Here is a 16,749-nt window from a genome sequence, read left to right as displayed (position 1 = left end):
TCCATCTAAATATGTAATGAGCGAAAGTCAGTGCATAACAGATAAAAAAACCATCAGACACAATGTCAATGAGTCTACATATCCCATAAGGCGTTGCACGCTTTTTGGATTATACCAGCATTTTGAGGGCACGGGGGTGGCTTATCGTTCATGCCGGCAGACAATGCAACTATGGTAGTTTTCCTCAAGTACCCAACTCGATCAATTTAAAATATTCATTTAAGGTGAACATGCACAATGATTGAATGTCTCTCTTGAAATTATCATACAAAAAGTTTCATTCAGCCTCCTCAAAGAATAAAAAAAATGGTTGCGTCTGTAACGTGCACATGTTGCTGCTTTGCTTTGCTTCTGAAATGGTGAGGGGGACGCTTGAACCAACTAGCGTCGGGCGGCCAATCGTACAGCGGAAAGCTCACGCAGACCCCTTAGCCCGCTACTGTGTGACATACTTTACTCACTGCCCACCACAGGCGCATTTTAATTGTCACGCGGTTTGTTCGGACGTTTTCTTTTCTCCAGGCCGGTTTTTTTTAATACTACAGACCAGGCAGAGCAATATTGGATGTGGTAAGTTGTGCACACTTGTCTCGGTTTCTCGTCAATGCTAGACAGAGCTAGCTAATTTTAGCAGCAAGCTAATGAGGATAGCGGCACGAGATGTGAAAAGTCACTGTGGGTGGCTAGATAGCTCGAAAGCTAACTGTGCACACGCAAACTACGCAGTCGTTTTATTGGTAGATCGCCGGAGTAGTTCACTTCTCCACTCCTTCATAACCACAATCAAGTGTGTTTAATTGGCATTTGGAACTTCCCTTAAGTGTAGCTGGGAAACACTTTAGTGAGCACGTTAAAATGTGCTAAAAGTTAAGCATATACTCATTGTCATTTGCATCAAGCAACGTTGGCCGCAATCTGAGTATTTCATGGGGATAGTGTCGATTGCGAGGCAAACGTTAGATTAGCACGCTGCGACATTCGTCGAAACGACATCGACCATTGAATGCCGAGCATCTTCTCGGGCTTGCCAAGTAATGCTGCCTCTGACATTTGACTCCGATTTTTGTGCACTGCGACGGCATCCTCCAAATTATTTTTAAATCATGTTGCTAGTGACACCCGCGTCGACATGTGTACCCTAGAATGTGCGGCCCACGCGTTCATGAGCCTTTGTCATTCAGCAGGCAGGCACCCCTTCCCCCAATACCCTTCTTCAGATATGAACGCTCCTCACTCTTAACCTGTATTTGGCCGACGGCTCAGCATCGCTTATAGTTTTTGAGGGCACACACTCCATTTTCGCTATTTGCTTGAACTTGTTGCAAGTTTTTTTGTCGTCAGTGGTGCAACACATGGAGTTTTTTCAACAATTGTCCACATTACGGTAATTTGCCGAAATAACGATGCCGTCAATTTATGGTTCGACCACTCTTCGCTCTTCATTTGTTAATTATCAAGCCCTTGGGGGATACTTGAATGGCTTGACAAGTAGATGCTGCATTTGATTGTACCATACAGTACGCGCAAGTACTACTTTCCAAACGTCCGTGTCACGAGGGGCGTAGTCAGTGAAAGCGCACAGCCAATAGCATTCTGCGTGCTGAGTAGCGAGGTCGGAGCCAACCGTTCCTGTGGAATATTTCGGGCTACGCGTCATACCTTCCCCGCCCATTCCCCCCATCTGCCATTTTGGTTTTGTTCCCGTCCGCACTCGTAAAGCCAGCCAAGCAGCAGCTATTGCAGAGGGGAGCTTTCGCATTGCAACAGCATAGTGACTCGACATAATAGTGCGAGCAGGCCGACAATTTACCAAGCTTTCCCCTCCTTTTTTCGTTCGTGGACAAATAATCAACCGCTGACATCTGGACGCAACGAAAGGGGCGCGGGTTCGCATCGGAAAGGCCCCGGGAAGGATTATTGGTAAGAAAGGAGAAATCAATGGGACGCGAGTGGAGCGGCTAAGTGCCGAGTTAGCGCAAACCGGTCGTGCTCAGGTTGTAAGTCCTCTCTACCTTTTTAGCATACAGCCAAATCGGCTCGCCGCGTTGTGATCGTGAAGCTTCCGGGAATATTCGCGTTTGCTGGTTGTTGGTTAATGAGTCGTTAAGGTTCTGAATGGTGGTCGATCGGCCAAGCCGAGGCCTATATAGGCCGACACTGTCGTGCTAATGGCGTTGGGTTTTGCCTCCCAACTTATTCATGTTGCCACCCGGTCCGGTCGCCAAAAAATGACTGAACCGATGAGTGGCACGCAGCTGGGTGCCTCTCGCCGGCCTTCACGAAGACCTGACGCGCTTTCTGGGGCGTTGTATTAAAGCCTTTGAAGCGGCTTCCTCGCTAGCTTTTATCGCGTTGCGCAAATGAGCCAAGCGTCAGGGAACCGTGCTGTCGTGGCCCGTGCGGTAACACTTTCATTTCCACCCGACATCCACTGTTATGCTCAGCCAATCTGTGAATTTCTTCCTGTACGCCAACTGGCTGCTGTTTTTCCGGATCGTTCAGGGGTTCCAGAAACTGCTTTTCACGGTAAACCGGCATCGATGGCGTTCGTTACACGGTGGCGATGATTGCGAGACCCCGCTGCCCATTTGTCGCCTCCCGCACCGGGGCGTATTTTAACTGGTCATTCGCCCCAAGTGACTCGACTTTTCGGTTTCTGTATAGTACATTCTTGTGGCCGGACCTGCCAGTCATTGTCAAGCATTTAACCGCGGTCAGGCTGAATGATTCAGCGTTTTTGTTCAGACGTTAGCTCGTCCAAATCCAGGTGTCAAAACCAATAGAGCGCTACCAGAATCAGAATCATCTTTATTGCCAAGTATGTAGAACACACAAGGAATTTGTTTCCGGTAGAACACGCTGCACTAGTATCGTTGTCAAAAAAACTGCTAAGTGGCACTATACAGTTCCATTTTGGCTACTGTTGAAACCAACAAGGGGACCTGTGCTTGTATGAGAACATCACATAATGCTGCTGTTCATAGCTCTTCTGAGGTTCTCTGTGATGTCTATCTGATTTATTGTTGGTTCGAAGCAAGTCCAGCTGCTCTCTGGATGAGAATCCCTTCTTACCAAATTGACTCTGATTCTATCCCATTTAGATGGATCCACCTTGTCTGTTCCCATAGTTGACATTTATTCTGAGTTGATTGTCCTACTTTGAAGATCTAAATTCAATTTTCACTCGCCTGCAGATGTCCAGCTCGCCGCTGTCCAAGAAACGTCGCTTGTCAGGAACAGAGACGAAGACGGGATCCCACTGCTCCTCCTCAAACTCTGTCAGAACTGATCTGTCCCACACACCTGCCAACGTAAGCACACTGACCTTCTGCAAATGCTGAGCAAAAATAAAATCTTTAGTATTTTTACTTACTTGGGCAGGGCATGGCAAAGAATGGCAATGATGCTGAGATTGATGAAGGCCTGTACTCCAGACAACTGTAAGTTTTCTTTCTTTCAAAGTAAAATAGTTCGGTTTATTGTACCTAAGTCATCATCAACTGCCTGAGAGATGTCCTCATCTCACCAAAGCGAAGCTTGATAGTTTTTCTATTCCTTGTTTTAAAGCAAAAGTTATTGTTCCTTTTTAAAATGCATAATTGTCAAACCTATATGACAACCGTTTTCTAAAATTAAACTAAAAGCATACAATGGAGATACAAACAGCAGAATTTGATCTTGCTGAGAGCATGCTACATTTTGAAATACAATCATTTAATGGCCTTTACTTTGCAACATTCAGTTAGCAAACTGGCAAATTTTTAAATCTTTTGATTTTCATAAAGGGGATTCTGTCACTTTACATTTCATATAAAGTGAGGAAAACATTTTAACAGACTTTTCATTATACTGGTATGTGTTCAAATGTTTCTCTACCTAATCAATAGGATTATATTTGTATCATGGCATGGTGCTGTTGAGGACACTCGCCGAGCTTAAAGGACAACCGACAATATTTTTTTGTTTCCTAACTGACATCAGAAAAACGTTTCATAGCATCTAAAATACCCAAAACATGCAGGCTGATTTTTAGTCAAATGAAAAACACCAATAACAATTACTCAGTGTCCCAAAACTACTTCAAAATGACCCTGTAAGTGGCGAGTTTCAGAAGGTCCCGGCCCCTTGTTCGTGACGTCACGCCAAGACGTCTTGCCTTGCTCGAGAATCAAAACTATGGCTTCAGATTCGGAGAAGATGCTTTCTTGTTACTCATCCAGTTATGAATATGATTCAAATAGTTCTGAAGCATAAATGTTTGCAATCGATTAAAGAAGTCCTTCCGTGTCATTTTGAGGCGTCTGGACTGCAATGTAGCGTACCGGAAAATGCACAAGATAGTGCCCAAGCTCCGTTGGAAATGGGCTGGTTTGCCTGCTGGGAATTTGTGTCAGCTAGTATCAAATAGACACACACAACAATTCACCATCATGTTATTTATGTGGTTTCCTTCTAATTTTGCCATCAACACGAAGTTTTCAGACCAAACAAAGTACCCAAAACGCATTGTGTGTCGCTTTCTCGGTCAGTGACGATACCTACCGTGGTAGGTATCGTCACCAACTCAAAAACAGGACTTCCTGAATATTCAGCGCAAATCTTAAAACGTAAAATATAGCTATATGTGGTGAAATCTTAGTAAAATACGCTCAGTAGAAGTCATTTGAAGTGATATTACAAATTGTGGACACAACTTGTCCGGAGGCGTCGGTTGTTCTTTAATGATTTTTGCCTACCCATTCCTTCAGGTACGTTTTGGGACATGCTGCAATGAAGCGCATGCAAAACTCCAATGTGCTCATCTCTGGTATGAGAGGTCTTGGAGTGGAGATTGCGAAGAATGTCATTCTAGGTGGGGTTAGAAGTGTCACCGTACATGATGAAGGGGTTGCAGAATGGCGAGATCTTTCTTCTCAGGTGAGAAGACATGTGAATTGAGTCTCGTCTTTTAACGATGTAATCAATTTTTAAATATACCTGATAGAATCTTTTGAGGTTAGATAATCAATTCGATATCCGATGATTCACAAAAACTGCAAAATTCCCCATTGTTGGGACTATTAAAGGCTTTCTGATTCTGCAATGTGATCTAATCATTTATTTTTCAACTACACGAATCAGAAATCTTATGCTCGAACACGATCGACTCGCCTCATTAGTTTTCGATCTCAATTTATTTTTCAAATGTCAATCAAAATTTTATATTTTCCTTTGTACGTTTTTCTCATAGTCTATTGCAGCAACAGTTTATGGACTGCTTTCACTCCAAACAATGTGCCACTTTATATACGCCCCTCAATTACTGTGAAAGAGTGACCTAAATTTATCAGTGAGTGGCCTCCGGTTGAATCGTAATCATGGTCGAACTTGGGACAGTTTTAGGCCATTGTTAAAGGCACTCATGATTGAATAGAATATTCAATCATGAGTGTCTGCTCAGTTCAAGCTGAGGCTGGAGAGCCATATACAGTAAAGTCTCGTTATATCGATATCGGATATATCGATAGTCCCGGTTATATCGATACTATTTCTATGCACGCACGGAGAAAATTACATGCAAACAGGGTCGGATATATCGATAGTCCCGGTTATATCGATATTTTTTCGGACTCCCTTGAATATCGATATAACGAGACTTTACTGTATTTTTTTATGATTCATTAATATTGGCAGTATACATAATCATTAAGAAGAAAATGCATGTTTAGATGTTCGTCATTTACGATGTATTTTGTCTTTATATTTAGTTTTATATTCGAGAAGGGGACCTGGGGAAAAACAGAGCAGAAGTTAGTCAGCCCCATCTGGCCGAACTCAACAACTATGTCCCTGTGGCGGCATATACAGGTGCGCTCACTGAAGACTTCCTGACCAAATTCCAGGTATAAGCCATTTTGAGAAAACTCGGTGAAGAACTTTGCTGTGGTAAAATGAGCACTTTTTAAATGTGAACTTTCTGTAACCCAGGTTGTCGTGCTGACCAGCTCCACTCTTGATGATCAGCAAAAGGTGGGAGAGTTCTGCCACAGCAAAGGCATCAAGATCATCATTGCAGACACTCGTGGCCTGTTCGGGTGAGATCATATCCCTTGCTTGACTTCCCCGACCTGCCTGATGCTTTCTAACACGGCAATTATTTTGTAGGCAACTTTTTTGCGACTTTGGTGAAGAGATGATTGTGCATGACACTAATGGAGAGCAACCGCTGAGTGCCATGATTTCCATGATCACCAAGGTTGGTAGTGTTTTTTTTCCCCCCACAAACACTTTTACATTCGAAGAATATCGTCACTGTTTTAATTCATGAAAAAAATGATTCTTTCCAGGACAATCCAGGTGTTGTAACATGCCTGGATGAAGCCCGTCATGGTTTTGAGAGTGGAGACTTTGTAACCTTCTCGGAGGTGCACGGAATGACTGAGCTAAATGGCTGCCAGCCTGTCGAGATCAAAGTTTTGGGTAAGACCTCTTTGTTTCCATGACTGAAATTGTAGTTAGTCTTCCGATGAACATCACTTAGCTGACACTGTCTATCTCTGTCCAGGTCCCTACACCTTCAGCATTTGTGACACAGCAGGATTTACAGATTATGTCAGAGGAGGAATTGTTTCCCAGGTCAAGATGCCCAAGAAATTCACTTTTGTAAGTTGATCATAAATTCACATCATTTCCATTGTTGACTAACTTGCTCTGTAATGTTCGTAGTTAAGTAGCTGAACTCAGACATTGCGATGAGCGCTTTGGTGTTTGTTGTGTCTTTTTGTAAATGTACACCGTATTTTCCAGTGTATAAGGCGCACCCCAAAGACTTGATTTTCTTCTTAAGATGACCCTTCGTCTTATACGCAAGTGTGCTTTTTTGTGAAGTAATATTGAGCCACAACAGGTCTTGCAACTAGTGTCAGCAGCCACCGATTCCATTCCCTCCTGCAGACGAAGTCGTTGGTAACCCCAGCCTTTACTGTAGCGCCTTATATTTGGAAAACTTTCATATATTTGTTATATTTGGATAACTTTTTTCATTCATTCAAGGTGCGCCTTATAGTCTGGTGCTTCTTGTACATGGAAAAAGTTTGAAAATACGCCATTCATTTGGTACTCCGGTGTGCCTTTATACAGCAGAAAATACAGTAGTTTCTTCAGACAAAAGTTTAGAATTCTACTCATGAGAAACATCTTTTTTTCTTGGTTGACACCTTCAACTGTCACTCCAACCTATGTCAGAATCCCTAATCCCCTGCCACAATTGAGGTGTAAATAAGCTCCTTTTTTGCTGTTTATGATAGTTGTATATGATAGTGTTCCTGTATATGATAGTTGTCCATGTACAGCACTTTGTATGCAGCTTGTGTATTTGAAAGTGCTCTAGAAATACAGTTGAGTTGAGTTTATGGTGCATCTCCATGCCGCCATATCTTAGTTTCTGACATTCTGATGTTTGCAGTTAGCATAGAGCATAGACTTGGTTGGGGATCTTTATTTGTTTCCCCGACCTGATTGGAGTTGTATTTAAACAAATCACAAAACAGCCAAAGTTGTCAGCAATCAACAAGCTTATTTCTTTATTAAGGACAAACATTTGTCTGGAAAAATGACATACCCAGAAATTCATACTATCAAATTGATTATGAGTGTGATTGTAAGTAAAATGACCAACTTGTGTTTATCTTGGGCCTGTAGAAATCCATTTCCTCCTCCATGGCTGAACCAGAGTTCATAATGACAGACTTTGGCAAGTTTGAGCGTCCTGGACAATTACATCTGGGCTTTCAGGCCATCCACGCTTTCCAGAAGAAAAACGACCGCCTGCCTGCGCCATGGAACCAGGTAATCTTGCCATTGGCAGTAGCACATTTTGCGTCTGTCTGTTTGTGTGGAGGGTTGGGGGTCTGTCCAGCACTAACTTTGCTGTTTTTTTCCTTTCAGGTTGACGGTGAAGAGATGTTGACATTAGCCAAGGAGCTGAACGCTGCTCAGTCTGGATCAGCTAAAGTAGAGCAGCTTGATGAGGCGCTCATCAAGAAGATGTGCTATGTCTGCGCGGGTGACCTGGCCCCTGTCAACGCCTTCATTGGCGGTCTGGCTGCACAGGAAGTTATGAAGGTCAGTTGGCAGCTGTTGGCTTATGATTTGTCTATACCACAATCACAAATTATTTGCATTGAAATTATTTCTTTTTTCGTTGATTTCTACGTGTGTTTCAGGCATGCACAGGAAAATTTATGCCCATTATTCAATGGTTGTATTTTGATGCATTGGAGTGCCTGGCAGAAGAGGACGGAGTCACACTCACAGAGGAAGAGTGTTCCCCTGTATGTGTTACCACATCCCCCACAACATGGATCCTGAATCTAGCGTGATGCTCACCAACTGTTTTTTCCCCTCCTAGAGGAACAGTCGGTACGATGGACAGATTGCAGTATTTGGCATGAAGCTGCAGGATTTGCTTGCCAAGCAACGTTACTTCCTGGTAAATCTGTGATTCCCTCCACCGCTATAAATAGCCTTCTGTAACCAAAGCAGATTGAAATAATACATTTATTTACATCAAATGCAGCTACACATTAAACACAGGATGCCCGCAAATAGTAAAGTCAGCACCATAGTGAAAAGTACTAAATTTAATCTTGTAATTTATTTATTGTTTTATTTAATTCGACACTAAAACAGGAGAAATGTGTCTGTTTGATGTTTCCTTCTGTTTTTGTTACACAATGCCTTACTTGCCTGATTCGCAGGTTGGAGCTGGTGCGATTGGCTGTGAGCTCTTAAAAAACTTTGCCATGATTGGACTGGCTGGTGGCGATGGCGAAGTCATTGTGACCGATATGGACACCATTGAGAAGTCTAACCTCAACAGGCAGTTCCTCTTCAGACAATCGGATGTTACCGTAGGTGTCCTCTTCTTTTTTCTCTATGATCACAATTTTATTTGCTCACATTTTGTCTGTTTTACAGAAAATGAAAAGTGGCACAGCTGCAGCAGCAGTTAAACAGATGAATCCCTCCATCAAAATCACTGGTCACCAAAACAGGGTTGGCCCAGACACAGAAAAAGTCTATGATGATGACTTCTTTGAGAGTCTTGATGGAGTAGCCAATGCACTGGACAATGTTGATGCTCGTAAGTAACCGTAGTTATCATCCTTTCTACCATCCTCTGCGATCCTTGCATCTTTCTTTTTTTGGGACAGGTTTGTACATGGATCGCAGGTGTGTGTACTACCGTAAACCTTTATTGGAGTCTGGCACTCTGGGTACCAAAGGAAATGTCCAGGTAGTGATCCCCTTCCTGACGGAGTCGTACAGCTCAAGCCAGGATCCACCTGAGAAGTCCATTCCCATCTGTACCCTCAAGAATTTCCCAAATGCCATTGAGCACACACTGCAAGTGAGTTAACGTGTACAATGGCTTCACCTGAAGGGGAAACACTGAGTCAAACAAATGATGAATGTGGTCTCCACTTGTTCTACTTAGTGGGCCCGCGATGAGTTTGAGGGGCTTTTCAAACAGCCACCAGAGAATGCCATGCAGTATCTTTCGTGAGTCTGTCACCACTCTTATTGCTTTTGTCTTTCTTTTTAGTTAAACTCGTCTGTTGTTGCACCCAGGCCTTTTTGTTTTATATTTTGCATAGCTTCTCTGACACAAGTCAAGTCGTTGGTTGTGCTTTATTTTCTCAGGTAGCCTGTTGAGTAGATAAAGCAGTCTTCAAGATTCTGTTGGCACTTTTCCTCAGAACTGTACCTACGCAGTTAAAGATTTTTTTCTGCACCTTTTTCAAAGCCTTATAATGATGGCACTGTAAATTTATCAGTTATTGTGATGACAAATTTGTGTTGTTGACATACGGGTTGTCTTGCAGTGATTCCAAGTTCATGGAGCGCACCCTGAAACTTCCTGGAGGTCAGTCTGTTGAGTTGCTGGAGGCTGTTTACAAGAGTCTGGTCACAGACTGTCCCCGCAATTTTGCCGAGTGCGTAGCCTGGGCACGCAACCACTGGCAGTGCCAGTACAGCAACAACATCCGCCAGCTCTTGCACAACTTCCCCCCAGATCAGGTATTTCTTTAATTGTATGTCACTGGGGCATTTTTCTCTTGACTCCGCTGCATTTGTATGAATTAAGAATAATTCGATTCGATCAAAAGTCAAACTTTTGTTGCATGAAAGTTGGCGGTATTTTTTTCCACATGGACAAATGTTACTGCAGTCGAAAGTGCTATTGTTGAGAAGTTCTACTACTAAGCTGAGTTTCCAATTGGTTGCTGAAAGTGCAAGAACATACTAACCCTGCTGTCTACCTTCGCTAAATTAAACTGGCCACTTAGTGAGAAGAGGCCTCGAGCCATCTCAGTCGCACAAAAAGTGAGCCCTTGTGTTTTCATCACTCTTTTGTGATTAAACATTCATGTATTATGCGTTTCTTGCTTTCAGCTAACGAGCTCTGGCGCCCCCTTCTGGTCTGGTCCAAAGAGGTGTCCTCACCCCCTAGAATTCAGCACTAGCAATGTGAGCATGAATTCGTTACACCCCCTTGCCCTGCTTTGTTCTCGGGCAACATGTCGAATGCTGGAAAAACTGAAGCATTGCTGTACCTTGTAGGACCTGCACATAGACTACATAATGGCCGCAGCCAACCTGTTTGCCCAGACGTATGGCATAGAAAGCTGCTCTGATCGTGCCGTTGTGATCAAGCTCTCACAGGAGGCCAAGGTGCCCAATTTCACGCCACGCTCGGGGGTGAAAATCCACGTCTCTGATCAGGATCTACAGAATAGCAATTCTTCCGTTGGTAAGCAGCCAGGGTTACAAATATAAACAAGGTCTAAAGTTTTCGTAAAAGGTCTTTTTTCTGGAGCAGACGACTCAAGACTAGAGGAACTGAAGGCGTTGCTCCCTGTGCCTGAGTCTTATCAGTTCAAACTCTGTGCTATTGACTTTGAAAAGGTAAACTCTGTTGTCATATCTTCTCCTGGTAATGTTATGAGTTGGTCTTTCAATGTGCTGATTTGTACTGATATCAACCTAGGATGATGATACCAACTTCCACATGGACTTCATCGTAGCAGCGTCCAACCTGAGAGCTGAGAATTATGACATTCCCCCAACTGACAGACACAATGTGAGTGCTTGCATTATTGAACCATCGGAGCTCAGCTCTACTTTGGCGAATGTTGACTGTGTATCTGAATATGCCGTTGTCCTTTTTCTTATTCACCATGCAGAGCAAACTTATAGCTGGAAAAATAATTCCCGCTATTGCCACCACCACAGCAGCTGTGGTGGGTCTGGTGTGCCTCGAGCTCATCAAGATCGTCCAAGGGCATAAAAAATTGGAGTCATACAAGAACGGATTCATGAATCTGTCACTGCCCTTCTTTGCCTTCTCCGACCCCATTGCTGCTCCCAGACATAAGGTAGGACGGCGGCATGCAATTTAACGTGACGAGTGTGTAGCTGACACAGAAAATTCACCTCAATATTTAGCTCCCATGATGATCCAGCCATGCTAATACTGATGCATCAGGCAGATGCAGTTCATCTGTCGGGGTGCAAGTGCGTTCCACTGAACTTCTCACGCTGATAGTTTCAGTGTGTGCTGAGGAGACCGTTTGCTCACCCACAATTTGTTGAAAGGCCGACCGTGATGACGAATTGTCCCGTTTTGTACTTTTTGTTTTACAGTACTATGAAATTGAGTGGACGTTATGGGATCGGTTCGAGGTCAGTGGTTTGCAGCCCAGTGGAAAGGAGATGACACTGCGGCAGTTTCTGGACTTCTTTAAAGTATGCTTTCACCTGCTAGAACCAACCTCTTTGTTTCTCTGTTCTGCTGGAAGTAAACTTGTTTTTTTACTTTTAGAACAAGCATAAGTTGGAGATCACCATGCTTTCCCAGGGAGTGTCCATGCTCTACTCATTCTTCATGCCTCCGACTAAACTCGGAGAGAGACTCGAGCTGCCGTGAGTACAGTCTCTCATGTCGTGCACTGACGGAGGAAGAATGGTCACTGCAACAGTTAGTTGAATGGAGTCATCCTTTGTTGTATCGGAATTCACTTATTGGGTCTTCAATACATTTTACTTTATATTAGTTACTTGGGATGTGGCGATAGCGGCAATCTCGCAATACTAAAACTGCCTAAATATAATCACCGTGTCACGACATCAGCACATCTGCTGAAAGGGACAGATTTTTTCCGTTTGTGTATTTTCAAGTCTTAAGCGTTTTTTTTGGTGACATTTCATTTGAATTAAAAACAATTTATAGACGAATTTAACCCATTCGGGTTCCTCCACGAATTCACTTGATTGACATGTGTGTACATCTGCAAGTGCCACAATAAGTGTTATGATTAAGTCATTTTTGTTCATTAATGTTCATATTACCTTGACTATTTTAAATATATTCCTTAATTATTAATTATGTAGGTGAGACATTTACATGGTTATTTTTATTTTGTTATCCCTGAGCTTTCTCTTGCTCTCTTGCGCTCTCCGTCCATCTAGCAAAGTAAATGACAATACACATTTACTTATTGTTATTGCTCACGTGGACAAAACTATTAACACTGCAGCAATAATTTGTCCCATAAACCTGTTTTACCACCAAATATTTGTTCAACATTTGAGTCAAACACAAGTTTTTGTCATGTTTCAGATGAACACAGCATAGTAAAATATGTAGATCGTGATACTTTGTGCCGCGAATCCCATAGGAAATCATAACATTTAAGACTGGCCTTTTTCTTAGTCAGAATTGTATGTCAAAACACAATTTTGTGCATCGACATGAGCTTTTTTTTCCACACCTGCCAATAGCTTCAACTCGCGCTGACACGTTAAACATGCAGACAGCTAATTGGTTAGCCAGTTAACAGCTATCCAATATTGCTCTTATTTGACGTGTTCACTCACCGGGCAATGCCCTACATTTCAAAGCAATATAGATACTATGTGGGAGTGGAGACCCCATATGGCCAAAAAAGACATGATTTCTTAATTTTTTACATTTTGAAGTCGATTTACATGATTCATCGATGGGATTATTGATTAAATAGTCCATTCTGAAAATATTCCCACTTTATTCAACACATTTGAATGCTGTAGCTGTTGTTGAAGCCCTATAACGTTCTTTCTTTTGTGTCCCGTAGGATGACTGAGATTGTGACCAAGGTGTCTAAGAAGAAGTTGGGCAGACACGTCAAAGCTCTGGTGTTCGAGTTGTGCTGCAACGACATGTCAGATGAAGACGTGGAAGTGCCATACGTCAGATATACTATTCGCTGAGCTCCGCATTGGACCCACTTTAGGGGGGTTGGGGGTTACAGGACGGAAATGGTGTTTATTATCAGGGGTTGAGCTCATCTTGCGGGCGGGCGCACTGGGGTGGTTCAGGTCTTCTCAATCGGACAAGGCAACCTTTTTTTTCCTCCCCATTTCCTCTCCAGGCGTGTGGTTTATGGTAACCACACTGCCTTGGTGTACTTAGTCCCATTGAGCTGAATCTGGTAGCTCGTGTGAGGGATCCACTTATGTTCAGTACTTTGAGATGTGGCTCTTCCAGACGGCAAGAAACCTGTATATAGACCAGAAGTCCTGATACTTTGCATCGCCTCAGGGCACAGTTGAAACTTGGGTGATGTTGCTACTCCGAACTGCGTTCCATTTCACATGACTGTTTGCTTCTTTTTACTTGTTGCATAAAATAAACCACTCAGTAAATAATTGAGCAAAAATCATACATGTGAGAACGTTATCCATTTGACTGTAGCACGTCCCCTAACTATGGCACCAACAAATTTTTGGAGGGGTTGTAGGACCGCCCTGGGAGCCCAGAGATCAGATCACACCTCAATTGCCACATAAGTGACCCCGCCCCTTGCATTTGAAATCATACCCAGGGGGCGGGGTTGAGTTCAAGCATCTAACCCAGGCATGGGCAAACTACGGCCCGCGGGCCACATACGGCCCGTTAGGCTTTTTAATCCGGCCCGCCGAACTTGCCCAAATTATAGTTCAAACAGTGTCTAAAACTCATGACAAAAAAGTTAGCGAACAACAGGGCAGATACTGAAAAGTTGCCTGTCCCATTTTTCACAACTTGAAGCACAAAGCCACAACTAATCACATTAAAAAAACATTGTAACAAAGTATAAAGTTTTTTTTTTTAAAACAAGAATGCACCTACTACAAATGCTACCTTGCTTAATTTACGGTAAATGTGCAAGGCTGTAGATTTTGCTGCAGTAGTCTATTGTCATTGCGGTGCACAATACAACATTTGCATTCCTTCCTACGAGCCACTAAACCCCTTTCATAAGTCTCACGTACACTTTACAGTCACGGTTTAATGTAAATTTACGTTTTTTTTAGCGTCACATATGTTGTTAGCTTCTTTTGAATCTTTCTTCTGGTCTGAGGTTCTGTGCATCTATTTTGGAAAATGACATGCAATTGCACGACTTTATAACGCTTGCGAAAGTCCGGAAGAAAGAAGCAGGCTTCTGATTGGCTGCCGTGCCGAGTATGCAAATTTCAACTGCAGGTAGGTCGGCGACGGTACACGTGTTTTGTTTGTGCGTGTAGGCGAGGGCGTCAGTGAGGAGTTTGTTGAGCGCTCGGTCAGGACAAACCATCGATGATTTGGCGGAATTTAACACAAGTAGGTATTATTGAGCTTGAAATTTCGTTGTGTAATAATATGTTTTGAATTTTGAAAGTGATTCCATTTTTCAATAAATGTTGATTTCTTTAACTTTGCCCCTTCGATAGAAACTTATTAAAAACAGACGTAATCTTGATAAATCACAGTGCATGTTATTTTAATCTATTTCCATTTCCTCCTCCAAGTATCTGCGAAATAGTATGTAAACGCCATATTCCTTGAGACAAATTTATTAACTGATCAGGGATATTTTTCACATTTGAAAGACAGTTAATAAATTCGGTTGTAGTGTTCTTACTGTGCTATGAGGTTTGTACACACTACATTTAAAGAACAACCGGCACCATTTTTTGTTTTTGTTTCCCACTGACATCAGAAAAACGTTTTATAGCATCTAAAATACCCAAATCAGGCAGGCTGATATTTTTAGTTAAATGAAAAACAAAAATAAAAATGACTTCAAATGAATCCGGAAATGGTCAGTTTCAGAAGGTCCCACCCCCCTGTTCGTGACGTCACGCCAAGACGTCTTGCCTTTGATCGAGAATCAAAACAATGGCTTCAGATTCGGAGAAGATGTTTTCTTGTTACTCATCCAGTTATGAATATGATTCAAATAGTTCTAAAGAGGAAAGCATAAATGTTTGCAATTGATTCAAGGAGTCCTCCCATATCAATTCGAGCCGTCAATGACAGCAATGTAGCACCCAGAAAATGCAGAAGATTGCGCCCAAGCTCCGTTGGAAATGGGCTGATTTGTCAGCTGGGAATTTGTGTCAGCGAATATCAAATAGTTGTCTTGGTGCAACACAACGATTCACCATCGCGTTATTTATGTGTTTTCTTTCTAATTTCACCATCAACACGGATCAACACGAAGTTTTCAGACCAAACAAAGTACTCAAAATGCATTGTATGTCGCTTTCTCGGTCAGGGGCGGTCCAAACGTGACGTCACATGGGGATCGTCATCAACTCGAAAACAAGACTTCATGAATATTCAGCGCAAGTCTTAAAACGTAAACTATAGCTATATGCTGAGCGTATTTTACAAAGATTCCACATCTTTGTAAAATACGCTCAGTCGAAGTCATTTGAAGTGATTTTATAAATTATGGACATAACTTGTTCAGAGTATTTCCGGCCCAAACACTCCCTCCAAATGCTCCTGGCCCGGCCCCTCTGTCAAATTTTAGAACCCAATGCGGCCCGCGAGTCAAAAAGTTTGCCCACCCCTGATCTAACCTCAGTTAGCACTCGTTGCAGTGTGAGTGCTCTTGCACATTGAATCCGATTTCTTTGTATTTCATGTCCTGTTTTATTTTTCTTTTGCATTTTTTTCTGAGCTAATTAGGGCTCACAACATGTAGATGATAAACTCTTCTCTCTACAGTGTAAAATCTTAAAGACATTACAGTGTAAAAGCAAGGTAATGTATCTTGATATGGGAGCACTTAGCTTGATAGTGAATAAATGTCAAATCATCACTTGTGACTTGTTTGTTCTTTCCACCCTGATTTTGCCGTAATGGTTGTTACCAATAATTTATGTGTTAAGATCAGAATCAGAAAACCTTTATTCGTCCCACAATGGGGAAATTTGCAGTCTGACTTTTGTTTGTTCTTTCCACCCTGATTTTGCCGTAATGGTTGTTACCAATAATTTATGTGTTAAGATCAGAATCAGAAAACCTTTATTCGTCCCACAATGGGGAAATTTGCAGTCTAAAGAGTTTGATGGTTCTCTTTATTTGTAAGTAGGTTCGTTGTCAGATCTCCCAGGCAGGTGACGCGCAGAGCTTGATCGTGGCGTGGAGTCTAGCAAGTGCCTGTGCGGGGCTTTGCAAGTCTCTGAGTCCGAGATGAGTCTGATTCTCTGTCCCACGACAGCGGCTTTTATACCATTTTCAAGCGTGTGATATGCGTCTGGGTGAGACGCACATCAAGGAGATCAAGGAATTGAAAGACATTAAAGATGCGGTGCGCACCGGTGACGCCACAAGTCCACAGCAGCAATTTGAAAGGGGGGGGGGGGTTGAAAGGATAGAAAACAAGATCCTCTAAGCATAACAAAATAAAA

The 16,749-nt window shown here is 42.6% G+C and overlaps 1 protein-coding gene and 1 non-coding gene across 5 annotated transcripts; both read left to right on the top strand.

Annotated features, from left to right (window-relative positions):
• Positions 1-355: 355 nt before the first annotated feature.
• uba1 (ubiquitin-like modifier activating enzyme 1) lies at positions 356-16,157 on the top strand. Of its 4 annotated transcripts, XR_016114977.1 has the most exons (27): positions 1,696-1,920; positions 3,195-3,311; positions 3,382-3,440; positions 4,749-4,917; positions 5,748-5,882; positions 5,968-6,074; positions 6,145-6,235; positions 6,327-6,459; positions 6,545-6,642; positions 7,681-7,827; positions 7,927-8,103; positions 8,205-8,312; positions 8,390-8,470; positions 8,739-8,891; positions 8,959-9,124; positions 9,195-9,391; positions 9,479-9,543; positions 9,867-10,062; positions 10,438-10,512; positions 10,606-10,795; positions 10,847-10,950; positions 11,033-11,125; positions 11,229-11,420; positions 11,689-11,790; positions 11,867-11,967; positions 13,158-15,713; positions 15,761-16,157. XR_016114977.1 is itself a non-coding variant. In XM_088996405.1 (26 exons), the coding sequence occupies exons 2-26, from the start codon at positions 3,195-3,197 to the stop codon at positions 13,291-13,293; spliced, it is 3,192 nt and encodes a 1,063-aa protein (XP_088852531.1). In that variant the 5' UTR covers positions 356-570; the 3' UTR covers positions 13,294-16,157. The 4 variants fall into 4 exon arrangements, 3 of the variants coding, with proteins under 3 accessions (XP_088852531.1, XP_088852521.1, XP_088852540.1); XM_088996405.1 differs by lacking the exon at positions 1,696-1,920 and adding an exon at positions 356-570 and having other exon boundaries at positions 13,158-16,157; XM_088996395.1 differs by having other exon boundaries at positions 13,158-16,157.
• On the top strand, positions 11,491-11,611 carry LOC148903101 (small nucleolar RNA U6-53/MBII-28). Its single transcript, XR_016117715.1, has one exon. It is a non-coding gene; the product is annotated as a small nucleolar RNA U6-53/MBII-28 (small nucleolar RNA).
• Positions 16,158-16,749: the final 592 nt, after the last annotated feature.

Source organism: Hippocampus bargibanti, linkage group LG01 (genome assembly GCF_051943395.1).
Source record: "Hippocampus bargibanti isolate YZ-2025 linkage group LG01, ASM5194339v1, whole genome shotgun sequence".
NCBI lineage: Eukaryota > Metazoa > Chordata > Actinopteri > Syngnathiformes > Syngnathidae > Hippocampus > Hippocampus bargibanti.
Note: the sequence above shows the minus strand (reverse complement) of the source record. Positions and strands in the feature narration are given on the sequence as shown.

Bases quoted from the DNA above. Each gene is read 5' to 3' on its own strand.
- uba1 (XM_088996405.1), top strand. From the start codon at position 3,195: ATGTCCAGCTCGCCGCTGTCCAAGAAACGTCGCTTGTCAGGAACAGAG. The intron at 7,828-7,926 runs GTAATCTTGCCA...TTTTCCTTTCAG, and splicing joins TGCCTGCGCCATGGAACCAG to GTTGACGGTGAAGAGATGTT. The intron at 10,513-10,605 runs GTGAGCATGAAT...TGTACCTTGTAG, and splicing joins TAGAATTCAGCACTAGCAAT to GACCTGCACATAGACTACAT.